General features: G+C 53.2%; 2 gene segments (V, D, J or C); one reads left to right on the forward strand and one right to left on the reverse strand.

Moving 5' to 3' along the window:
- LOC135886365 (Ig heavy chain C region, membrane-bound form-like) overlaps window positions 1-25,647 on the forward strand; it is an 89,480-nt gene that overhangs the window by 58,019 nt on the left and 5,814 nt on the right. Inside the window, 5 exon segments of the C gene segment in view lie at window positions 15,189-15,497; window positions 16,959-17,285; window positions 17,598-17,918; window positions 19,036-19,365; window positions 19,870-20,202. Coding sequence covers window positions 15,189-15,497; window positions 16,959-17,285; window positions 17,598-17,918; window positions 19,036-19,365; window positions 19,870-20,202 — 1,620 coding nt within the window.
- Window positions 1-25,647, reverse strand: part of LOC135886886 (immunoglobulin heavy constant gamma 2-like) — a 131,428-nt gene that overhangs the window by 10,240 nt on the left and 95,541 nt on the right. The window contains 4 exon segments of the C gene segment in view: window positions 4,278-4,610; window positions 4,949-5,275; window positions 7,828-8,148; window positions 8,483-8,782. Of these exon segments, the coding sequence occupies window positions 4,278-4,610; window positions 4,949-5,275; window positions 7,828-8,148; window positions 8,483-8,669 (1,168 nt within the window).

A 25,647-nucleotide genomic window follows, 5' to 3' on the forward strand; every position in this document is an offset into this window, starting at 1 on the left:
GAGACGTCAACTCTGACTCAGCCACTGTGACAGAGAGAGCTCAGATTGTGCGTCCTACACCAACCTGCCTATCCCCTTCTCTACCCATCCTTCTGTCCCTCCAGTCATCTATCTCTGGATACATCCATTCATCCCTGATCACAAACCATCCATCATTCCATCCATAGACACACCCCTCCTTCCATTCATCCATCTCTAGATGTATCCATCCATCCACTCATCCCCATTCACCCCTCCATTCATCGATGACCACAAACCATCCATCCATCCATCAATCCCTAGAAACTCTCCATCCATTCATCCATGCCTGTACCCATCCATCTGTAGATACTTCCATCCATCCATGACCACAAACCACCTATCGATCCATCCATCAATCCATCACTAGACATCTCCATCCATCCAACCATCCCTCCCTCCCTCCACCCATCCATCCATCCATGACCACAAACCATCCATCCCCATAAACCATCCATCCATCTCTAAATACATCCATCCATCCATCCCCACTCACCCCTCCATTCATCCATGACCACAAACCATCTATTCATCCATCAATCCATGCCTAGACACTTCCATCCATCCATCTATGCCTCTCCACTCCACTCCATCCATGACCACAAACTGCCCATCGATCCATCAGTCCATCCTTAGACACCTCCATCCATCCAACCATCCCTAGATGCACCCCTCCAGCCATCAATCCTTAGGTACATCCATCCATCCATCCATGACCACAAACCATCATCCCTAAACACGCCCCTCCACCCATCCATCCATCCGTCCATCTCTAGACACCTCCATCCATCCCTAGTCGCACCCTTCCATCCATCCACCCATGCCAGTCTGCTGTGATGAAATGAAGGATGCAGAGCCTCCCAGCTCTCATCTCACTCGTCCCATGTGACCGTGGCCCTACACCCTGGCACTGAAGCTTGGCTGCCTGTTGAATTTCTCTGTGCCTTAGTTTCTGTGCCTGTGAAAGGTGGCTCAGGATCCCTCTGAGGTGTGCGAGGTGCTGGGATGCTGCCATGTTGGGGGGGCTCCCTAAAGACCAGGATGGATGGATTTCATACGTGTGCCTCTATGACCCTGCTCCCAATGTAATGAAACACCCAGGAGTCACTTCAGATGGAACGCAGCCACCTCTGGGCCTGTTTATACCGGGCTGTCTTGCCCAGGTGCAGCCGGTAGTTGCCTCGGCTGAGGGATGTGGGGATTTTGAACACTGTCACTTTTGTGAACAGAGCCACAAGTATTTTAAGGATGGGATCTAAGGTTTCTCTCTGACATGAAAGATGCTGCTCCCTGATCATGGCGCCCCCTACTGAGCCCCCTGCCCTAGGGATGTCTGGAGAACAGGTGCATGGATCTGTGTGGGTGCATGTTTGTCTCTCTGTGTTGTGTGTCTCTGTGTGTGTACAAACACGACAGCACAGGTGGGAGGGTCCCTGGGTCATGCCATGTTACAGGTGTGTCCATGTGCCTTGGGCTGAGCTCTCTCTCAGCCACCCCCCCACTCTCTTACTCTGTGTGCCCCTGCGCTGCCCCAGGATAACAGCCCTAACACTGCCGCTGCAGGCTACCCACTCTTTAATGGCAGGTGTGAGCTCTGTGCTTGACACTGGTGGGTTTGAGCCCTGCACTCGCCCATCCAGCCTTGGGGCTGATACACACATGCGGGGGGGGGGGGGGAGGTGTGTGAGTGAGGGGCTGGGTAGGAGATGGGGCATCTGCATCATCTGTCCCACCCCACTGCCTGGACCCCCTATGTCACCAGAGCTAGTGAGACTTTAGGTGAGTCCCTGCTTAGTGTCTGCTCCAGATAACAGCCCTACTACTGCTGCTACTTTGTGGGGACTGAGTCCCAGGAGCTGATCCCTGCTGTGGGGTGTTTGCTGTATATTGTCCTATCTCTCCCTCCACAGCTGCCACTGAGGGTAAGGGGTGGAAGGAGACCCCTTAGCTTCCTAGCCAGCAGAGGAATGTGTGTGGGGGTCAGGGTATTTTAATTACCTTCCCCCGCTGACTCTGTCTGGAAAATCCCCATGGGGTATCTGCTCCTCTCTGGGTTGGAAGGGGATGTAGGGTAAATGCTGATCCTGATACGGTGCCCCTCTGGGTATGCATGGGTTATAGCCTAGAGAGGATCCCGCCTCAATGAGATGCCAGGGATGGCTTGGCCATCCACCGATCCACCAACCCACCCAGCCATCCCACGCTCCATCAATCCTTATCTCTAACCATCCTCCATATCTTCCGTCCATTCATATTGACCTATACCTATCCATTCTCCTACCTCCACATCCATCCATCTCCATCGTCATCCCTAACCATCCATCCATTCATCCTCACCCATATATTCCATCCATACATGCAACCCCATCCACTTATCTATCATCCCTTTATATATTATCTATCCCCAACCATCTATCATCCCTTCATATATTATATATCCATCACCATCTGTCCCCATTAACACACTCAGTCATCCATCCATCCATTGCCATATTCACTCATTCATTCATCTTCATCTATCTATCACTGACTATCTGTACCAGCCCATCCATCTGTCCGTCAGTCCATCCCCATCCATTCGCATTTTCCTATCACCATCCATCCCCATCGGTACTGATCCACTACCATATGCACCCCATCCATCCATCCATCCATCCATCCATCCATCCATCCATCCCCACACATCCCCATCTCTGGCAATCCATCTATCGCAGTCCATCTATGGCCATCCATTTATCCATCCCTTCATCCTTCGGAACGGGTACCCCTCCAACCTTCACCATAGATTTATCCATCCATCTCCATCCACTTATCCATTCGCACCGCACCTGTGAACCATCTAACCCATCATTCCCTCAGTGCAGCGCAGTCTAGTGGGACTGGGTGGGACTCTCAGAACACCTGGGTTCTGTTTCTAGCTCGGTAACGGATGTGACCTTGGGCAGGTCCCTTCCCCTCTTGCTGTCTGTTTCTTCTCCCTCTTTCTCTATTTAGGTGTGAGCCCTTTGACACAGGGACTGTCTCCCACGGTGTCTGTGCCATACCCAGCCCAACAGGGCCCTATCTGAGTTGGGGGTGGAGGTGCTACTTTAATCCAAATAATAATATCTCTCTCTCTCTCCTTCTTTCTGTGATATCTGTTGGTCTATGAGTCCTTCCCTCTGAAGTATGTATGTATCCATCTAACCATCTCTCTGAACACCTGGCCTTCCAGCTGAGCTGGGCTTGGATATGGGCTCTGCAGTATGTATGTGTGTAACTGTCCATCTACCCCCCCTCTCCATCACTGCTTCCATGGTGTGTATGTACCCATCCTTCCTTCCTATGGCACGAACCCTTCCTTTCTTCCATGGCATCTACCCATGTATCTACCCATCCTTCCTTCCATGGCTTCAACCCATCCTTCCTTCCATGGCATCTACCCTTGTATCAACCCATCCTTCCTTCCGTGGCTTCTACCCATGTATCTACCCATCCTTCCTTCCTATGGCACCTACCCATCCTTACTTCCATGGCATTAACCCATCCTCCCTTCCATGGCATCAACCCATCCTTCCTTCCATGGCATCTACCCATGTATCTACCCATCCTTCCTTCCATGGCTTCAACCCATCCTTCCTTCCATGGCATCTACCCTTGTATCAACCCATCCTTCCTTCCGTGGCTTCTACCCATGTATCTACCCATCCTTCCTTCCTATGGCACCTACCCATCCTTACTTCCATGGCATTAACCCATCCTCCCTTCCATGGCTTCAACCCATCCTTCTTTCCATGGCATCTACCCATGTATAAACCCATCCTTCCTTCCATGGCATCAACCCATCCTTCCTTCCATGGTATCTACCCATGTATCAACCCATCCTTCCTTCCTATGCCACCTACCCATCCTTACTTGCATGGCATCTACCCATGTATCTACCCATCCTTCCTTCCTATGGCACCTACCCATCCTTCCTTCCATTAACCCATGTATCTCCCCATCCATCCATGGTATATATGTATCCACCCATACAGGATCTGGGAATTGGCATCCCCAGCCTTGTAGCATCTTGGCTTCTCCCAGACTGCAACCTGGGACCTCGTCCACTTTCGGCGAATCACAGATTTCACCCAGTCACACCACAAGAAGGAGTCCTGGGTGTGAGCTCAGCTAGTTCCATTTATTCACTTGTTGTCATTGAGGGCACAGAGATTATTTACAGGAAGCTGTACTGGACAATGCTAGCAGCGGGGCTGGGAGGAGCCATCTTCATTTACCAGAGACTTTGCTGACGCTGCGTTGGGTGAACTTCATCGAGAGGGCATCGTGGATGACCATGCAGGTGTAGATGTCCCCGCTGTTCCAGCTGGCCTTGCTGACTTTCAGCTTGCTGTAGAGGAAGAAGTTTGAGTCTCTGTCTCCGTCCTTGAGCGGCGGGGTGGTGATGTATTCCAAGCTCTCATTGGGTTTGTGGTTCTTCATCCACTGCACGGAGATGTCCTCGGGAAAGAAGCCCCGCACCAGGCAGGTGAGGCTGACAGATTCTTCGGAGCTGCTCAGCTCCTCGTTGTGGGGGCGCAGGAGGTAGATGCCTGGGCCAGAGCGCCTGCCTTGGGTGGGTGGGAACGGAGGACACAGGAGATCCATGCACATCACTCAGCAGGGGCCACGCAGGGAGAAGGATGGGGCGTGTGTGTGTGTGTGTGTGTGTGTGGATAGGAACATCGTCTCTCTCCTCCAAGATGGAGGGGATGGGGACTGGGAGCTGGTAGTCCTGGAGCGCAGGATGGGGGATAGGATGGTCTCCATCTCACGTGGGGACGCAAAGGGACCCAGGGCCAGGATCCCAGGTTGTTGGGGGCTGGGGCTTCCCCTTAAGGAGCATCCCTCCCTGCTGGGGACTGGGATAGGGGAGTCTCTCCCCTTAGGGACCCTGCTCTCCTCCTACCTGGCTTCTTGGAGATTGATTTGACGAGGGGCAAGGGCAGGTCCGAGTGCTCCACTTTGCAGGTGAAGGTCTCTCCAGCCTCCCAGTCGCGGGTGAAGATGGGCATGGAGCTGGAGGCGGTGAAGGTGCCGTTGGAGTGGTTAGTGAGGGTCAGGGGATCAGAGACAATGGACCCTAGCTTCTCGCGGGACCAGACCACCTGGAGGCCGGAGTCGTTAGGCAGGTTGAACACCAGACACGTGAGCATGGGGCTCTGGGCCACGTACAGGGCGGCAGGAGACGGGGGCACCAGGAGGACCTGGATGTTGCTGGGAGACGTCGTTTCTTCTGGGGACAGGAAAGCGCAGGTCAGTTGCTAGGCCTGGTCTGCCCTGCCAAGCCCATCCCAGTCTCCGCCCCACCCCTCTCCCCCCTCGAGCCCAGTCCGGTGTCCCCCTTCCCAAAGGCGGATTTTCAGTAAATCACAGGGTGCCCTGGCACGGGCTCCCCCAACGACAGGGGGCCCCAGGCCGGGCAGCTGCGGGGGCAGAAGCTTGGTCCTGCCCAGTGGCAGTTTTAGAGTGAGTGGGGCCCCGTGCTCAGCTTCATTTTTGTGGCCCCTCCTTGGGACCCAGCCAAGAAAAAGAACATTCTCTCTTATCTTCCTTATCACTGGGGGTCTCAGCGGACACTTAATGATCTTTCCAAATATTGCTTGTACCGTTAGCTAACTATTGTAAAGTGTGTTGGATAAGAGCGCATTATAAAAAAAATGTTAAAAAATGTTGGGGTGCGGGTCTGGCCAGGAGTTAGGGGGAGGGAGGGGGCTCAGGGCTGGGGCAGGGGATTGGGCTGTGGAGCGCTTACCTGGGGCAGCTCCTGTTTGGTGTGAGGGCTAGAGGTGGGGATGTGTGTGTGGGGGTGCAGGAATCATAGAGGGAAGGGGGCTGGGTGTCTGTGAGGGTGTGCAGGAGTCAGGGCTGGGAGTGTGTGAGGGGGGAGCCAGAGTCAGGGCTGGGGGTGCAGGGTCTGGGAGGGAGTTAGGGTGCAGGAGCAGGCTGGGGTTGGGGTGCAGGGTCTGGCCAGGAGTTAGGATGCAGGAGGGGGCTCAGGGCTGGGGGTGCAGGGTCTGTCCAGGAGTTAGGGTGCGGGAGGGGGCTCAGGGTTGGGGCAGGAGGTTGGGGTGTGGAGCGCTTACCTCAGGCAGCTCCATTTGGTGCGAGGGGTGCAGGTGGGAATGTGGGGTGTGTGTGCAGAAGCTCCCGTTTGGTGCTCAGGGTGGGAGTGGGGCTGTGGGGGGGTATAGGAGTCAGGTCATGGGATGGGGGGGCTGAGTATGTGTGGGGGTGCAGGAGTCAGGAGTGGGGGTGCAGGGTCTGGCCAGGCGTTAGCATGCAGGAGGGGGCTCAGGGCTGGGGCAGGAGGTTGGGATGTGGAGCGCTTACCTGGGGCAGCTCCATTTGGTGCGAGGGGTGCAGGTGAGAATGTGGGAGGGGGTGCAGGAGAGAGGGCAGTGGGCTGAGGGGGGTGCAGGAGTTGGGCTGGTGTTGTGAGGGTGCTCCCGCCCCCTGCCCCTGGAGGCTCACGACAGAGGGCTGGAGGGGTGTATGGTGTAGGGGAGTGTGGGGGCCCCGCCTTTGCCCTGCCCTGCCCCGATTCCACCCCCTTCCCCAATGCCCCACCCCACCTCTTCTATGCCTCCTGCCCCCGAGAGTGCTGTGGCCCCGCCCCTCCCCCTCCCTCCAGGAGCGCCGGCAAACAGCTGTTAGGTGGTGGGGGAAGCGCTGGGAGGGGGAGGGGCGTGAATGCAGCACGCTCAGGGGAGGAGGCAGGGAAGAGGTGGGGGAGGGGTAGTTTGGCTGCCCGGGTGGGTGGAGCCTGCAGCAGAAACTCCTGGAGCTGGCAGGACGAGACGCGGATTTACAATAAAACACAGGGGGCCCCAGGGCCGGGGAGCTGTGGGGGCAGCAACCTGGTCCCCGCACTCCCCCTACACATAACCCCCCAACCCCTGCCGTGAGCCGCTCAGGGTAGGAAGCTGGGGTGGGGTAGGGCAGGGGGCTGGGAGCACCCCCATGACTCCAGCTCCCTGCCCTGACTCCTGCACCCCCCCACATTCCCACCTGCACCCCTCACACTAAATGGAGCTGCCCCAAGCTCCACACCCCAACCTCCTGCCCCAACCCTGAGCCCCCTCCTGAATCCTAACTCCTCTCCAGGCTCTGCACCCCAACCCCCAGCCCACTCCTGCACCCTAACCCTGCACCCCCAGCCCTGACTCCTGCACCCCCTCACACACTCCCAGTCCCCTGCCCTCCCTGACTGCTGCAGCCCCCAACATCCCCACCTGCACCCCTCGCACCAAATGGGAGCTGCCCCAGGTAAGTGCTCCACACCCAAATCCCCTGCCCCAGCCCTGAGCCCCCTCCCTCACCCGAACTCCCTCCCAGACCCTGCACCCCCAGCCCTGAGCCCCTTCCTGCACCCTAAGTTCTGGCCAGACCACGCACCCCAACTTTTTTTACATTATTTGTATAAAGTGCTCTTATCGAAAGCGCTTTACAATACTTAGCTAATGGTACAAACAATATTTGAAAATATCATTAAGTGTCCACCGAGACCCCCAGTGATTTTCAAGTGGTCTGTGGAAAAATAAGTTAGACTACAAGAAGAATCAAGGGTTCCTTACTTTATTTCCATTTACTTGCTATTACTTACAGGCGAAGGATGAAGAAAACAAGAATGAAAAACAAGGGCGGGAGGAGATAAGAGAGAATGTTCTTTTTCTCGGCTGGGCCCCAAGGGGGCTCCCAAAATGAAGCTGATCACAGGGCCCCACTAACTCTAAATCCGCCACTGCCCCTCCTCTTCGTAGGCAGCCTAATCATGGGGACAGTCACCTTCACACTTGCGGGCGTGGTCCTGCTTTTTGGTAGCGGTGCCCGGGTGGGACACCTGGCAAGTGTACGTCTTGCCCGCCAGCCACTCGCTCTGGGAGACACTGGCATTGCTGCGGGTGCTGAAGGTGCCATCATGGTTCTTTTTGTCAGGGTAGATTTCACTATGAAGTAGCCCATGCTCGCCGTCCACCAGCCATTCCACCACCAAAGCCTTGGGGTAGAAGCCGGAGATTAAGCACACCAGATGGACGGTGCCTGGGTTGGTGGTGCAGGAGTAGAGGACTTCCACCTCGGGGGCATGGGGTTCACGGCCGGTGGGCTCTGGGAGAAGGGTGATGGGTTAGTTTTTGTATAGACCCCTTCTGAGCTCCCTCCCCAACTCCCTGCAGTACGGCACCCCCTACTGAACCCCCCACTCCCTGCAGCACGGAGCCCAGTTTGGAGCCCTCTGCCCCTTTCCCTGTATTGCAGCATCCATCACTTCTCTTGGCGTGGTGTCTCTCTCTCTCCATCCACCCACCCACCACAGCGACTCCACTGGCTCACTGCACTAGCCTGCCCCCATCCTCTCTCCCTGCAGCAGTCACAAGAGCAGGGACCTGAGAGACCCCCAACCCCTCCCTTCCCCCCCCGGGCTGCGCCGCGCCATCCCTACTTGGGATTTCCTTGGAGATGCTGGAGCTGGTGGGCTGGTGCTGTACGGTGCATGTATAGGTGTCAGACTCCCAGCTGCTGGCCGGGACGGTGACCTGGCTGCTGAGGGAGTAGAGGCCGCTGGAAGATTTCAGTATGGAGGGATAGGTCTTCACGCCCGAGGAGCCGACGTTTGGGCTCCATGTCATGGTGACTGGCTCGGGGAAGTATCCTTTGGCCAGGCAGCCGAAGGTGACTTGGGACGTGGTGCCTTCGCCGGTGCAGGAGGTCAGGGGGAAGACAGACGGGGCCGTGGGGCTAGCTGCAAAGGGAGAGAGAGCAAGGCAATGAGACACAGCCCCTACCGAGCCCCTGACCCGCTCCGTGCAGCACAGGCCCTAGCGTGGCACTGGGGCCAGCACTCAATGCCGGGGGAGAGCGTCCCCTAGTGGAGCCCCACTCTGCTCCATTCAGCACAGCACAGTTTGGGGTGAGACTATTGACAGTTGCAAGGTCTTATTAATCCCTGTGTGTAAGTGGGCCCCTGAGATAGGCTGCCCCCCGTCTTCCAGGTTGTGTCACAGACTGACCAGGACCAGGGCCCCCAATTCACTTGGTGCTAAACAGAGGCAGTCTCTGATCGGAGGCCCCATTACACCGGGTGCTGTAGAGAGACACAATGACAGACAGTCCCTACCCCACAGAACTTACAGGCCAAATAGGCAAGATAAAGGAAGTGTCAGAGGGGAAACTGAGGCAGTGAGCGAGGAAGGGACCTGGTCACAGCAGGTCAGTGGCACAGCCAGGTAGAGAACCCAGGAGTCCTGTGTTCCAACCTCTACTCTGTGGACTGGATGATGCATTGTGCTGGTGCCACTGGTCAGCAGTAACACGGGTTAATTTTAGAGAGTGGAGGGTTGTTCCCAGTAATTTGCACTGGGTTTTTCCTGAGGAACCAAAGGGTGCCGAAGTGGCAGAGAAATTCCCCTTGGAGAAATCACAGCGTCTGCAGCTAGAAAACAACTCAAGTTTTTGACCAAGGAACTGAAATTGGGGGACACTTCTGGGCTCTCTGAAGAAGTGTCATACCACTAACCTTTGGGTCTTCAGGTCTCCAGCTGAAGACGTGCAGATGTTATACTAGCAATTTTAGCTTGGGTACGAATATTAAATGTTATATTCTCATTAGGCTCCTAGGTTCATTGCTAACATCATCAGCCCCTAGTGGCCAATTAGCAATTCTGTATCTCAAACACACGGGGTTAGATGTCCTGGGAATTCACTTGAGAAACAGGTAGGAAAGACTGGGACTGTCCAATTCAACATACGGACCCTTTGGGTTAGAGTTCGGGTTATAATTATACATAGGGACGAGGATTAAGGGTTAGCGGTTAGGGTTAGGTGCTGGGGTTAAGGGCTATAGGTTGCAGGGATAGAATTAAGGGCGATGGTTTAATGGTTTGGGTCAAATACCTTTCCACCCTGAAGTTCAATATTTGATGTGTTGTGATTGGATTTCTAGCCAATTTTGCCGCCATTCAACCATCAGATACCAACCGGTTCTGCTGCCATTTCCCAGAGGGAGTTAGTGAGACTCTTGGGTCCTATCCCAAGGGGTCAGTTTGCCACGATGACTCATAATTCTGATGCTGGGCTGCTTGATACCCAACTGGAGACAGAGAAACCCTGTTGCTCAGAGGGTCAAGGTGGGGAGGTTCGGGTTAGAGCTGGGGTTATGGTTAGGGGTATAATTGGTGGTTAGTACTTTTATCACAGTGGTCTAGAAAACCCAATCTAGGACCAGGACCCGTCGTGCCAGGAGCTTTACAGAGAAATAACAATGAGGACTCTACTGATACCAGGACCATTGCAGCCTAAGCAATCTAAAGTCAGGGTTCGGGGGCTAATGTGGGGACGTTAGGGTTAGGGGTTGGGTTTGACGAGAGGGTCAGAGTTGGGGGTCAGAGTTAGGGAGTAGGGGCTAGAGAGCCAGGGTTAAGGATAGGACTATAGGGAAAGGGTGAGGATTAGCGTGTTGGGGTTAAGGAATGGGTGCATCTTTCGGGGGTTAGGACGCTGGGGTTAGGGTCATGGTTAGGGAGTTAGGACAGAGTTGGGGGTCTAAGTAGTTGGGTTTAAGGTTTGGTTCAGGCTCATAGTTCTGGGATTAGAGTACAAAACCTTCCCTCCCCCAAACTCAGTAATTGACTGGTGATCACCACCCGTAGCTCACGACCTTTCTAGCCAGATTCCCACTCAAGAAACTACTCAGATTCTAACCAATTGGGATGAAGATTTTCTGGACACTTTCCCAAACTCTACGGGAGAAATCTCCCAAGAATTCCAGCTGCCCAATTTCTAGATGCCCAAACTTGAGGCGCCTTGGGGAGCACTTACCGGGGTCTACATCTCCAGTGGGCTTTAGCCAGAGACGTCAGAGCTCGTCCCTCCGGAAAGGAAGCCCAACGTGTCTCCAGCTGAGCGTGCCACAAAAACGGGGCCAGCTCAACTCTAAGGCCAAGTTAGGAACCTGAGCTCTGAGCTGTCGCCTCTGAGCTGCCAGTTCCGTCCAGCCCCAGGCAGCCGAGCTCACCTCTAGCTGTGCTGGGAAGCCCCATGCTGGGCTCTCAGCACGGACCATGAGCGCAGAGCTGGTGGAGGGAGGCAGGGCCGGCTCAGAGAGATGCGTTCCTGCACTCACTGAATTCAGGGGTTTACCTCCGACAAGGGACATGCCAAAGGGGAAATCTGTGCCTCAGGTTAGACAGTTTTTGGTTGCACATATTTGTGACTGGGCTAAAGATAGGAGATAATAAAATCCCCTTAGAAACAATCCAGCTGTTCCCCCAAACGTCTAGTTGCAGCTCCCCAACTCTGAGCGCCCCACGTCTGCTAATGGCCCTGAGTCCTGACCCCCAGCCTCCTGCTAGCCCAGCCCTGCGCTCCCCCCACACGGCTCTGCTGGTGCCCCTGACTCCCGACCTGTAGCCCCTTCTAGCCCAGCCATGGGCTGCCCCCAGCTCTGCTGATGCTCCTCACTCCTGACCCACAGCCCCCTGCTACCCCAGGACTGGGCTCCCCCCACAGCTCTGCTGGTTCCCCGTCACCTCCAACCTGCAGCACCTGCCCCCCCAGCCCTGCCTGTGCCCCTCACTCCCGACCCCCACCCCTGCTATCCCAGCTCTGCCCCCCCTGCTCTGTCGGTGCCCCTCACTCCCGACCCACAGCCCCCTGCCAGCCCAGCCCTGCCCCCCCAGCCCTGCCGATGCCCCTCACTCCCAACCCACAGCCCCTGCTAGCCCAGTCCTGCCCCCCCCAGCCCTGCCTGTGCCCCTCACTCCCGACCCACAGCCCCCTGCTAGCCCAGCCCTGGCCTCCTCCCAACTCTTATGGTATCCATCACTCCCAACCTGCAGCCCCTGCTATCCCAGTCCTGGTGTCCCCCTGCAGCTCTGTCAGTGCCCCTCACTCCCGACTCGCAGCCCCCTGCTAGCCCAGCCCTGCCGGTGCCCCTCACTCCCGACTCGCAGCCTCCTGCTAGCCCAGCCCTGCCGGTGCCCCTCAATCCCGACCCACAGACTCCTGCTATCCCAGTCCTGGTGTCCCCCTGCAGTTCTGCTAGTGCCCCTCACTCCTGACCTTCAGCCCCCTGCTAGCCCAGCCCTGGGTGCCCCACCCAGCCCTGCCGGTGCCCCTCTGTCCTGACCTGCAGCCCCCTGCTAGCCCAGCCGTGGGCTGCCCCCAGCTCTGCTGATGCTCCTCACTCCTGACCCACAGCCCCCTGTTACCCCAGGACTGGGCTCCCCCCACAGCTCTGCTGGTTCCCCGTCACCTCCAACCTGCAGCACCTGCCCCCCCAGCCCTGCCTGTGCCCCTCACTCCCGACCCCCACCCCTGCTATCCCAGCTCTGCCCCCCCTGCTTTGCCTGTGCCCCTCACTCCTGACCTGCAGCCTCCTGCTAGCCGAGCCCTGGGTCCCCCACACACCTCTGTCAGTGCCCCTCACTCCCGACCTGCAGCCTCCTGCTATCCCAGCCCTGGGCTCCCCCCAGCCCTGCCTGTGCCCCTCACTCCCGACCTGCAGCCCCTGCTAGCCCAGCCCTGCCCCCTGCAGCTCTGCTGGTGCCCCTCACTCCTGACCTGCAGCCCCTGCTAGCCCAGCCCTGGGCTCCCCCACCCAGCTCTGCCAGTGCCCCTGACTCCTGACCCGCAGCCCCCTGCTAGCCCAGCCCTGGGCTCCCCCAAGCCCTGCCTGTGCCCCTCAATCCCGACCTGCAGCCCCTGCTAGTCCAGTCCTGGGCTTGTTGGGTACAGTTGTTTCAAAACTGTTATCCCCCGTCTCTACTGGGGGGCACAGCCTGGCCTGTGTTACCCGTCCTGGCCTCCGCAGCATATCCAGGCTGTGCAGGGGAGCCATGTGCTGCACCCTGCCCTGGTATTGGGTCCACACAGGGGAATGAACCCCACTGCCCTTCATAGGTCAGACCAGAGCACAACACTCCTGGCTTCCAGCCCCCGGCTCTAACCTACTCCCCTCCCAGAGCTGGGGAAAGAACCCAGGAGTCCTGGCTCCCAGACCCCCGCTCTAACGACTAGACCCCACTCCCCTCCCAGAGCTGGGGAAAGAACCCAGGAGTCCTGGCTCCCAGACCCCCACTCTAATGACTAGACCCCACTCCCCGACCAGAGCTGGGGAAAGAATCCAGGAGTCCTGGCTCCTAGCCCCCCACTCAAATGACTAGACCCCACTCCCCTCCCAGAGCTGGGGAAAGAACCCAGGAGTCCTGGCTCCCAGCCCCCCGCTCTAACGACTAGACCCCACTCCCCTCCCAGAGCTGGGGAGGGAACCCAGGCATCTTGCTCCCCTCTCTAGCACACTCTTAACCCCATTTATCTCTGATGGGGTTAAAACACCCTCTGCACTCATGTGACAAGCCAATAGCAGCCACTTTCCTGTGATTGACTCACCAAATCACCAGCCATGTTGGGTCGTGGCCTGGCACTGTAGACCGGGGGGTTCTGTCCAAGAGTCCAGCTCTGCTCCGTGTCTGTCGCGTAGCTCTTCTGAGGTATCTTTGCCTGTCACGCATCACCTCTTCTCCCCCCCCGATGGAAGTCAAGATAATTATAGATTGAGAACAATAGATGACACCCTCTGGGGAGCTTTCACTGTTACAGCTGGTGGGAAGGTGTGAAAATTGGACAGGTGGGTGAGTGAAGGGGTCTAAAACTGGGGTGAAAAACAACCTCAGTGTGACTTTCATTTGCGTAAACTTCCCCTTTTCAGCCCATGTTGTTTGTTTGTTTGGTGGTTGGTTTTCCCCAGAGATTCGGTGACAAAGGCCGCAGACCTCAGAAAAGATTGAGGCCTCCTGGGGTGTCTTTTTCAGAACCTGCCATGCGGGAAGGTGAAGAAGGAAACTTTATGGCTGTCCTGGAACTGGGGATAGAACCCAGGAGTCCTGACTCCCACCCACCCAGGATGGATAGATTGATAGTGGGCATGTATGGGGATAGATAGATGTCCTGTACGTAGTTGCACACAAGTATCCTGTCTCCCTTCTAGCATCTTTTCTTTCTTTTAATGTCTTCTGGCAGTTTGTCTTTATTATATAAAGGGTCTCTTCTCGTCCTTGCTCCTGTGAAGGTGGTGAGAAGTAGTTGCGTGGTTCCTCGCACCATGACTGGTGGTGGAATGTCCACTGCAATTTGACGCGTTTAGAACTCATCGATTGGTGGAGTTTCAGGACACAAGAAGGGATCACTGTGATCGGCATGTCCCCCGGCGATTCCTGGCCCAAGCCCCCACCTTCTGGTCGAGCAGAGCAGTTAGAAAGAGAGGCTGAAGCTGGCTTTAAAGACGCCGAGTCATGGAGAGTTCACCACAATCCAGAAATAAGGACTGCAACCCCCAAAATACTGCAAAGCTAGGAAAACCACCTGGGAGTGAATATTTCACCCTCAGTGAATCTCCCCTGGACCTGTCAGTGTCCCGGAGAGGCAGATTGAAGAGCCCAGATGCCGAGGTTTATGGTTTGAAAGATCTGTGTGCACAGAAGGACAGGGACTGGAGGAGAAAGGGTGCGTGTTGAGTTGTCTCATCCATCCATGACTCATGGAGGGCTCTTCCCTAGCTTTAACTAATGGTCTTGTCATCAAATAGAGGAAGGGCCTTAGGGAGCTGGCTTCGGTTCTCAGATCTACCACGTACTCCCTCTGTCACCTTGGGGAAACCACGTCATCTCTCCAGGCCTCAGTTTCCCCATGTGTTCAATGAGGGTAATGATGCTCACTTCACACTGGAGAGCTGAGGAGGGCTGGACTCAGGTTGTGAGGCGCTTGGGGAATATTTGTGCCTTGTAAAGGACCAGAGTCTCCTCTCAGCATCACTCGCACAAAACCAGAGCTATTCCACTGGAGTTGCTCCAGGTTTACACTGGAAGAGCCGAGGTCAGAATCCCATTTCTCGTGTTTTTCGCCCATCGCTAGGACACCCCTGCACAATGGAAAGTTAAAGGCAGAGAGAAGGTCTGTGACAGGCCCAAAGTCCCACAGCAGCTGGGAATAGAACCTGAGTCCTGACTCCTTTTCCAGTGAATTGACCACTGGGCCATACAGCCACCGGGCCATGGAAGGAGGTGGATAGACGGATGTAGGTTGATCAGTGACATGGTTTTCTGATTTTCCCCCTTTTGATGGTTTCTCTTATATTCTGTTTCTTTTTCCAGCAAAATCCACCCCCCCCTCCGTCTTCCCCCTGGTTCCCTGCTGCACCCAGACTGGCAGTGCTCCCCCGGACACAAGCTTGGCCTGCCTCGTAACTGGCTATTTACCATCACCAGTGGACATCACGTGGAATTCTGGAAAAGTGACCCAGGGGGTCAAGAATTTCCCAGAGGTGATGATGAGCGACGGGTTCCACACCCGGAGCAGCCTGCTGATCCTCCCTGACAGGTCCCGGCAGGGTGACACCTACCAGTGCGATGTGACACAACAAGGCACAGCAAAGACAGTGTCGAAGAAGTTCCCTCAGGAATGTAAGACATGCGGTGGGGGAGGACGGGACAGCCAGGCTGAGATTTTCAAAGCGCCTAGAGGGTCTGGGAGCCAGTTAATCTTAATCCACATCCCGTAGGTGCCTCTGGAAAAATCTCACCCTGAACGACTGGGGAAAGTTTGGCCCAGTGTTGAAACACGCTGAGCACTGGTGCTTTGTCACTGCAGAACTCCTGCCCACAGCGCCCCCTCCATGGACCCCTGAACGAGGAAAACCTTCGGGTGAAAGGCACCCCTGGGCAGAGACCTATGTTCCACTAAGGGGGAGATTTTTCAGCCCTGCCTAAAGGATTTAGGCACTCAGTTCCCATGGGAACTTGGCATGCAAATCCCTTAGGCACCTTGTGAAATCTTAGACACGCAGCTGGGCTGAAATGGCACCTAAGCCTCATGCTGGCCCTTCTGTACAGGGGAAAACTTCGGCTCACTGCCTGACTCCCTCACCCTCACCCTCACCCAAACCCAGACTAGAACAAAGCCCATTCGCCACGTCAGTCCAAAGCCTCAAAGCAAAACTAGTGCAACTCAGAGCACAGGGTCCCAGCCACCAGGGGCTCCTCCAGCGTTCAGCCGGCTGGATGGGGAACACCCCCCCCTTTCCCACTAGGTCACCTTTCCTGCATGTTTCCTAGGCCTCCTGCCTGGTCCACATCTAGAGATTTTCCCCTCAGGCGCTTTCCTCAGCACTGAGCCAGAAGCTTTCCCTTATATAGACTGCAGCAAGCCGTCCCATGAAACTACAATTCCCAGCAATCGCTGGCCTTAAAGGGGCTATATCGCCTTACAAGCTTGCACTGGTTACACCTCTCTGTCATGGAGCTGTGTGTGTTTCTTGCACTCCAGCTGTTCTTGGGCATCTTTTGAAATGGATACAACCCCAGAGCAGCAAACCTACGCATTTTGGGGTCAGAACTTCAATGGGTGTAAATCATCTGATCTCCACTGAAGTCAGTGACACTGTGCCAACTTACATCAGCTGAGGATTTGACCCTTTATCCGTAGTCAGACACAGTCAGTTCTCACCCAGGTTTTCTTCTGACGCCATGTCATGCTGTACAGCGCCACGGTCCCCCTTAAATAGGGGGCATTAATTGAGAAAAACAAGTTCAAATAAACAAACACAGCTCAAGTTCCAGCTTTGTCCCTGCTGATTACCAGGGAGAACACACTCCATGCAGCACATGCAGAAAGAATGCACGGAGGCATTTAATATTTGCCTAGATGATTTAAGGGCCCTGTTCCCATTTGTTTTAATCCCTTACATGGCTGTGAAAAATCTCAGCTCTAGAGGCTGATTAAAGTACTCAATGTAAATGTACCACACCAAGGTGGGCTTTTTGCTAGTGCTGGGAGGACTGTAGAGTTAGCACTCTCTCTGGAAGGGGACTGGGGATCTACAGACAGTGACACTGGACTGTGTTTTCCCCTCTCTCTGCTCTCAGCGTGTGGTTTGACAACGCCCCCCCAGGTTCACCTGCTGGTCCCCACCTGCGAGGACAGCTCCACAGAGAGCCAGCTGGAGCTGGTTTGCCTCCTCTTGAGCTTCAAACCTGGCAAAGCCGACGTGAAATGGCTGGTGAATGGAAAGGAGAGCAGCCCCCCCAACCCGGCTTTTTCCTCTGCAATGGGCACAGACGGCTTCTACATGGGGCAGAGCCGCATGAATGTCACCAAGCAGAGCTGGGAGAAGGGGGACGTCTACACCTGTCAAGTGACCCACCCAGCAGTGGGAACAGAGCTCTCCATGCACAACACCAGCAAGTGCTTGGGTGAGGGGCTATGCCCATGCATGGCAAGGAGGGGGCGGGGTGGAGAGTTACTCAGAAACCAGCCCTGCCTAAGGGTAGATGGGACTGCACCTAGATACCAGTGTGATGGGAGACATAGGAGTACCCTAGAGAAACTGGTACTGTAGGTGGATGGGAAGAGAAAGAGATACAATGACTGGATGGATGGGATGGTTACTTTAAGTGTTCTGATGGAGGTAGATGGATAGATTAGATTAGATTAGATTTCAATAGTCTTTTTCTGCCTTTCCACATTATTTGAACTGGTCAATGACATCTCTTTGCATTTCTCAGCCTGCCTCAGAAGCTCAGTTGACCCAACCATCTACTTAACCAAACCCTCCTATGAAGACGTCATCAAAAATTCTGGTCATGTTACCTGTCTAGTTCTGGGCTATGACTTAGCAGCCAGCAGAATTGTATGGAAAGTGGATGGGCAAGTCAGCTCTGCGGTGAAGACAGAACCTCTCAAGACGAACAACAACGGGACCACCAGCCTGGTCAGTTCTCACCCTGTGTCGCTGGCACAATGGGGACAAGGCACCAAATTTACCTGCAAAGTGACCACACCCTGTTCTGGAGAACTAACCCAGGAGATAACCATGAGCAATACAGGTGAGTAGCCTTGGCATCTCAAAGGGAAAGGCAAACTCCAGTCACTGTTAATTGGGATTAGAGGATGAAACTCACCCTGCACAAGTCCTAGGCAACCTTTATGTCCCAGTTAAACCCCCCAAGTAGGACTTTAGTGGAGCCTAGTTCCTCAGCACAGGGGTGTATTGCAGGTATAATTAGTATTTCCCCCATGAATCTCTCATTCTCAAACTCGCATTAATTTCCATGTGCACAGTTTCCCCAGTATTCCCTGCCTTATCATTAAATTCCAGCTCCTCCAAGAATTTCACTCTCTCAGCTCCCTGGGATTCGGGGATGTGGCCTGTTAGGGACTTAATGCCCTATTTGGGACTCTGATCTGATGTGCGTATGTACCTCTTACCTCTGGAAATCAGGCTGTTGCTTATCGCCTGCCATCTGGCCTTTCAGGGCTATTTCTGGTGAGACTCTCTAAGAGTGTCCAGGGGACTTAGGTGCCCAAATCCCATTGAAATACCCAAGGTGTCCAAGTCCTTAAGGCAGCCTTTGAAAATCTCAGTTGTGTTGAATTTTGCTGTGAGCGTTTGAAGGAGGAAAGAGGCTCCATCTGAGTGAGAAAATGGGTTGGTGACCCAATGTCATGATGATGCATGGTGGAGACTTGGGTGAAGAGGAGATAGTGTGGTTCAAGGTTTGGGGTGAGGGTTCAGGTTTAGTGGAGCCTAGTTCCTCAGCACAGGGGTGTATGGGTCCTAATAATGGGACCCTGAGTTTAGCAACCATGGCAGGTCTGTCCCCAGCCATGTTTTCTACAATTGGGCTTTCTCCCAACAAAGCCGGAGTCCTTCAGATTTGCTCCTGGGTCCCAGAGACCCAAATAATCATAATGGGACCCAGGAATCCCAATCCCTTGATTGGCTGGAAAATCTCAGCCGTTGTTCCCACTGCTGCATAAAATGAGGGTCCCGCCCCTTTCACCAGGGAACCCAGTGGCCTATTTACAAGTCCAATGACCCTCAGCCCCTTTCCCAAACAGCCCCTGGGCTTTGCACCCCTGAGAGGCACTCAGTTACCACCTGGTGCCTGTTGAAATATTTGCTCAGCCCAGCCCTCAACGCTGCCTCCTGCCCCCAACCAGGTGTCAGCAACTGTAATCGACACCCTCTAGAGGTCTCTCTCCTTCCCCCTTCCCTGGAGGACCTCTACATAGCACAGAATGCCACCATCAGTTGTTTGGTGAGTGGCATGGAGACCCCCGGCAGCCTGGAGGTCTCCTGGAACCGGGGTAGCGGGGGCCCGTTGGCCGTGGTCTCCAGGGAGCCGGTGCTGCAGGAAGATGGCACCTACAGTGCAACCAGCATCTTGCGGGTGTGCGTGGAGGAGTGGCAGGCGGGGGAGGAGTTCACCTGCACCGTGAAGCACCAAGACATCCCGTCGGCCATTGTCAAGACCATCCACAAGAGTCACAGTAAGAACTCAGCCTTTCCCCTGTAGGGGGCGCCAGCTCCAATCCGGCTGCAGGCTGGGGGGAGTGGCTGGCTCAGGGTGTGGGGAATGGGACATGGGACCTTCTGTCTCTAGGGGGCGCAAGCTCTGATCTGGTTTCAGGTCTTTGGGACAGGGAGTTACACATTTGTGGGTGGATCGAAATATGGAAATTTATGAGACAGAAGGGGACGGAGAGTCAGGACACCTGGGTTCTTGTTCTGTCTCTGGGAGGGAAGTGGGATGTAGTGGGTTAGAATAGGGAGACTGGATGCTGTGGCTGCTGGGTTCTACCCCCTTTTCATGGAAGGTATTTGGATCTAGTGGGTTAGTGTGGCCCGAACTCCTGGATTCTACCCATGCGTCTGGGAGGGGTGCGGGGGTGTGTGTCTAGTGGGATATTGCAGGATGATGAGGGTGGGGGATGGTAGCCAGGACTCCTGGGTCCCAATCCTTAACATTAACCCTTTGCTTTTTCTCATGGCAGTGGTCTCCCTCCGGGCCCCTTCTGTCTACATCTCCCCTCCTCACGCTGAGGAGCTGGCTCTCCGTGAATCAGCCACCATCACCTGCCTGGCCTCCGGCTTCCAGCCCAGAGAGATCTTGGTGACATGGACCCAGCAGGACCGGCCCGTGCCCCAGGAAGCCTACACCAACATCGGCCCCGTCCGGGAGGCTGGGAAGGAGGAGCTCTACTTCATCTACAGCAAACTCAATGTCTTGGCATCCGAATGGGAGCGGGGGGACACGTACGCCTGCGTGGTGGGGCACGAGGGTCTGCCCATGACCTTCATCCACCGGAGCGTGGACAAATCCTCCGGTAAACCCACTGCCGTCAATGTCTCTGTGATCTTGTCCGACACCGACGTCACTTGCTACTGAGGAGCAGAGCCCCGCGGGCTCCTCATGGCGTATCTGAGATGGCCACGGAACCTCGTGGGGTCTGGGATTCCTCTTAGCCTGTGTGTAAAGCTGTGGTAGCTCTGGTGTAGAGAGCGTGGCAGTGTGTGGAATATGCCCCAATAAAATGCAACATGTTAGAGTTTGTGATGAAGCGTGTGTCTTCTGGCAGAGACTGTCCATGTGTCTTATCTACCCACCCATGCTTCCTCCCACAATATCTAGATGTATCCATCCACCCATCTTTCTTCTCTCTAGCCATCCTCCTTTCCTTATGGATTGTCTCCATCAATTCATCCTTCCACAGGTTATATCCATCCATCCATCCTACCCTCTGCAGTACCTCTCTCTTTGATTCTACCATATCCATCCATTCATACATGCAAAATTATGCAGTGTCCTCTCTTCATCCATCCATCCTCATGCAGTGTCATGTTTCTAAGCAGAGAGAGGCTGGGAGGGGATATTTTGGCACAAAGGGATTAAAATTGGGATGATAGAAAGGAGTGTAACACCCAACTCCCAAGGAACTTGTGAGTTTATTTTACGGGCACCTAATTTCCTAAGAGTCCTTTAAAGACCCCAGCCTAAGTGGCTTGTTTCTGGTCACACTGCAGGTCAGTGGGAGAGGTGGGAATAGAGCCCCGATCCCCCATCTCCAAGACTTGTTTCTTAACCATTGCACCTGTCTAGCAATGTAGCCCTTGCCACTCTGGCATCAAAACTCCTCGGAGATGCGTCCTCACCTGACCACATAAGGTGCAGAGGCAGAGCCCCCAGGAATCTGGTGTTATGTCTGCAGGGAGCTAGGCGGGAGGGTGAGACTGAGTTAGGAGCCTCCATTCCCACCAGCTCTGTCCCTGGATGTATGACCATGGGGTGGTGTGCAGGGGAAGTGATTTCACCTCTGTGTATGGAGTTAGGGGGACCGATACTGGAACACAGCATTCAGTTTGGGAGTCAACATGCAGTGACAGTCAGAAAAGGTAACAATGGTAGGAACCATTAGGAAAGGGAGAGACAATAAAACAGTAAATCTCATAATGCCACCATATAAATCCATGGTATGTCCACAGCTTGAATACTGCATACAATTCTGATTGCCCCATCTCAAGAAAGACGTATTAGAAATGGAGAAGGTACAGAGAAAGGGGAGAAAATTGATCATGGGGATGGAACAGTTTCCGTATGAGGAGAGCTTAGAAAGGCTGGGACTTTTCATCTTAGACAAGAAATGACTAAGGGGGAATATGATAGAGGTCTCTAAAATCATGACTGGTGTGGAGAAAGCAAATAAGGAAGTGTTATGTTCCCCTTCAGATAACACAAGAACCAGGTGTCACCCAATGAAATTAAATGGCAGCTGGTTTAAAACAAACACAAGGAAGTACTTCTTCACACCACAGAGTCAACCCATGGAACTAGTTGTCAGGGGATGTTGTGATGGCAAAAAATATAGCTGGGTTCAAAAAAGAATTAGACAAGTTCATGGTGGAGAAGTCTATCAAAGCTTATTAGTCAAGATGGTCAGGGACGCAGCCCTAAGCTCTTGTTGTCCCTAAGGCTCTGCCTGTCATAGGCTGGTACTGTACAACAGCAGATGGATGACTCAATAATTGCCCATATCTGGTTATTCCCTCTGATACATCTGGCAACAGCCACTGTTGGAAGACAGGATACTGGGGTAGATGGACCATTTGCCCCTTGCAGTGTGGCCATTCTCTTGTCTAATATTCAAACAGAATTCCAGAATATTGGAATTTCCAATATCCAAATCATTCTAACATGATTAGAGGGCTGGAGAAAATGCCTTCCAGTGAGAGATAGGAGGAGACGAATTGGCTGAAAGAGACATTCAGGAGATGGCTTCATTGATATATATAAGTACCTCCATGGGGAGAAAGTACCAGGCAGTAAAGGTCTGTAACTTAGTATAGAAAGGCTGAAGAGGAGCCAATGGCTGGAAGTTAAACCTAGACAGATACAAATGTAGAATAAAGCACTGCGGGGTGGATCAGGGTTGTGCTGACACTGCAGATACAGTCTACCGGACTGTCCTGGGCCTCACCACAATGCAGCCCAATTGCCAGCGTCTAAGTGGCAGCCCTTGGGTTCTGGGCTGTGTGGCCTAATGGGCTGAGACAATACGGCCACCCACGAGCACAGAGTGGTGGGGCCTAGTGCCCAGGGTCAATATATTAGCCCTTGAGTGCAGGGTTTTGTTTCCTAGGGGCTTGAGTCAATATAGCGGCCCTTGAGTGCAGGGGAGCGTGGCCTAGGAGTCAGAGTGAATAGAGAGGCCCTCAAATGCAGGGGAGTGTAGTGTAATGGCCAAACCCAGGGGCCGTCACCAGAGGGGGTGATGCCCAGGGTAGGGGGACATGGGCCCACCCGACTCCACCGGGTCCTGACCCAGGGCCCTAGCAGTGGTGGAGTGGTCCACCACTGGGTCAGCGGGAGTCATAAAATCATAGACTCAAAGGTCTGGAGGGGACCTTAAGAGCTCATCTAGTCCAGTCCCCTGCACTCATGGCAGGACTAAATATTATCTAGACCATCCCTGACAGGGATGTCTAACGTGCTCTTAAAAACCTACAGTGGTGGAGATTCCACAACCTCCCTAGGCAATTTGTTCCAGTGCTTAACCACCCTGACAGGAAGGTTTTTCTAGTGTCCAACCTACACCTCCCTTGCTGCAATTTAAGCCCATTGCTTCTTGTCCTATCCTCAGAGGTTAAGGAGAACAATTTTTCTCCCTCCTCCTTGTAACAACCTTTTATGTACTTGAAAACTGTTATCATGTCCTCGCTCAGCCTTCTCTTTTCCAGACTAAGCAAACCCAGTTTTTAATCTTCCCTCATAGGTCACGTTTTCTAGACCTTTAATCATTTTTGTTTCTCTTCTCTGACTTTCTCCAGTTTGTCCACATCTTTCCTGAAATGTGGCGCCCAGAACTGGACACAATACTCCAGTTGAGGCCTTATCAGTGCGGAGTAGTACGGAAGAATTACTTCTCCTGTCTTGCTTACAACAGTCCTGCTAATACATCCCAGAATGATGTTCGCTTTTTTTGCAACAGTGTTACACTGCTGACTCATAATTAACTTGTGATCCACTATGACCCCCAGATCCCTTTCTGCAGTACTCCTTCCTAGGCAGTCATTTCCTATTTTGTATGTGTGCAACTGATTGTTCCTTCCTAAGTGGAGTACTTTGCATTTTTCCTTATTGAATTTCATCCTATTTACTTCAGACCATTTCTCCAGTTTGTCCAGATCATTTTGAATTTTATTCCTATCCTCCAAGGCACTTGTAACCCCTTCCAGTTTGGTATGATCTGCAAACTTTATAAATGTACTCTCTATGCCATTATCTAAATCATTGATGAATATATTGAACAGAACCGGACCCAGAACTGATCCCTATGGGACCCCACTCATTATGCCCTTACAGCATGACTGTGAACCACTGATAACTACTCTCTGGGAATGAAGTATCAAAGGGGTAGCCGTGTTAGTCTGGATCTGTAAAAGCAGCAAAAAGTCCTGTGGCACCTTATAGATTAACAGACGCATTGGAGCATGAGCTTTCGTGGGTGAATAAGAAGAAGTGGGTATTCACCCACGAAAGCTCATGCTCCAGTACGTCTGTTAGTCTATAAGGTGCCACAGGACTTTTTGCTGCTCTCTGGGAATGGTTTTCCAACCAGTTATGCACCCACCTTATAGTAGCTCTGTCAAGGCTGCTTCCCCACTCTGAACTTTAGGGTACAGATGTGGGGGCCTGCATGAAAACTTCTAAGCTTAACGACCAGCTTAGATCTGGTCCGCTGCCACCACTCTCGATGCTAATTCCCTTCCCTGGGAAGCCTTGAGAGATCTTCACCAATTCCCTGGTGAATACAGATCCAAACTCCTTGGATCTTAAACAAGGAGAAATTGACCCTTCCCCCCTCCTTCCTTTTCACCAACTCCTGGTGAATACAGATCCAAACCCCCTTGGATCTTAAGACAAGGAGAAATCAATCAGGTTCTTAAAAAGAAGGCTTTTAATTAAAGAAAAAAGGTAAAAATCATCTCTGTAAAATCAGTATGGAAAATAACTTTACAGGGTAATCAAACTTAAAGAGCCCAGAGGACCCCCCTCTAGCCTCAGGTTCAAAGTTACAGCAAACAGAGGTAAACACTCTAGTAAAAGGTACATTTACAAGTTGAGAAAACAAAGGTAAAACTAACACGCCTTGCCTGGCTGTTTACTTACAAGTTTGAAATATGAGAGACTTGTTCAGAAAGATTTGGAGAGCCTGGATTGATGTCTGGTCCCTCTTAGTCCCAAGAGCGAACAACCACCAAAACAAAGAGCACAAACAAAAGCCTTCCCCCCCACCAAGATTTGAAAGTATCTTGTCCCCTTATTGGTCCTTTGGGTCAGGTGTCAGCCAGGTTACCTGAGCTTCTTAACCCTTTACCGGTAAAAGGATTTTGGAGTCTCTGGCCAGGAGAGATTTTATAGTATTGTACACAGGAGAGCTGTTACCCTCCCCTTTATAGTTATGACAAGCTCCATCTAGGTTGCATTTCCCTAGTTTGTTTATGAGAAGGTCATGCAATCCAGTATCAAAAGCCTTACTAAAATCAATATATACCAAATCTACCACTTCCCCCCATCCACAAGGCTTGTTACCCTGTCAAAGAAAGCTATCAGTTTGGTTTGACACGATTTGTTCTTGACAAATCCATGCTGTTACTTATCACCTTATTTTCTTCTACATGTTTGCAAATAGATTGCTTAATTATTTGCTCCATTATCTTTCCGGATACAGAAGTTAAGCTGATTCGTCTGTAATTCCCTGGGTTGTCCTTATTTTCATTTTTATAGATGGGCACTATATTTGCCCTTTTCCAGTCTTCTGGAATCTCTCCCATCTTCTATGACTTTTCAAAGATAATCGCTAATGGCTCAGATATCTCCTCAGTCAGCTTCTTGAGTATTTTAGGATGCATTTTATCAGCCCCTGATGACTTGAAGCCAACTAACTTATCTAAGTAATTTTTAACTTGTTCTTTTCCTATTTTAGCCTCTGATCCTACCTCATTTTCAATGGCATTCACTATGTTAGACGTCCAATCGCCACACACCTTGTTGGTGAAAACTGAAACAGAGACGTCATTAAGCACCTCTGCCTTTTCCGCATATTCTGTTATTTTTTTCCTCCCCTCATTGCAACACTGCAACATGCTGACCTTACACGGGTGGGAGATACCACTCCCTCCACCTCCCTGGGTCACTTCCGACTGGGCTTCCTGAAGCTGCAGTCCATATCACGTCGGGGTCTCCTGGCTCCTCGGTGCAGGTAATTCCCTGG

The sequence above is a fragment of the Emys orbicularis genome, chromosome 12 (genome assembly GCF_028017835.1).
Source record: "Emys orbicularis isolate rEmyOrb1 chromosome 12, rEmyOrb1.hap1, whole genome shotgun sequence".
Taxonomy (NCBI): domain Eukaryota; kingdom Metazoa; phylum Chordata; order Testudines; family Emydidae; genus Emys; species Emys orbicularis.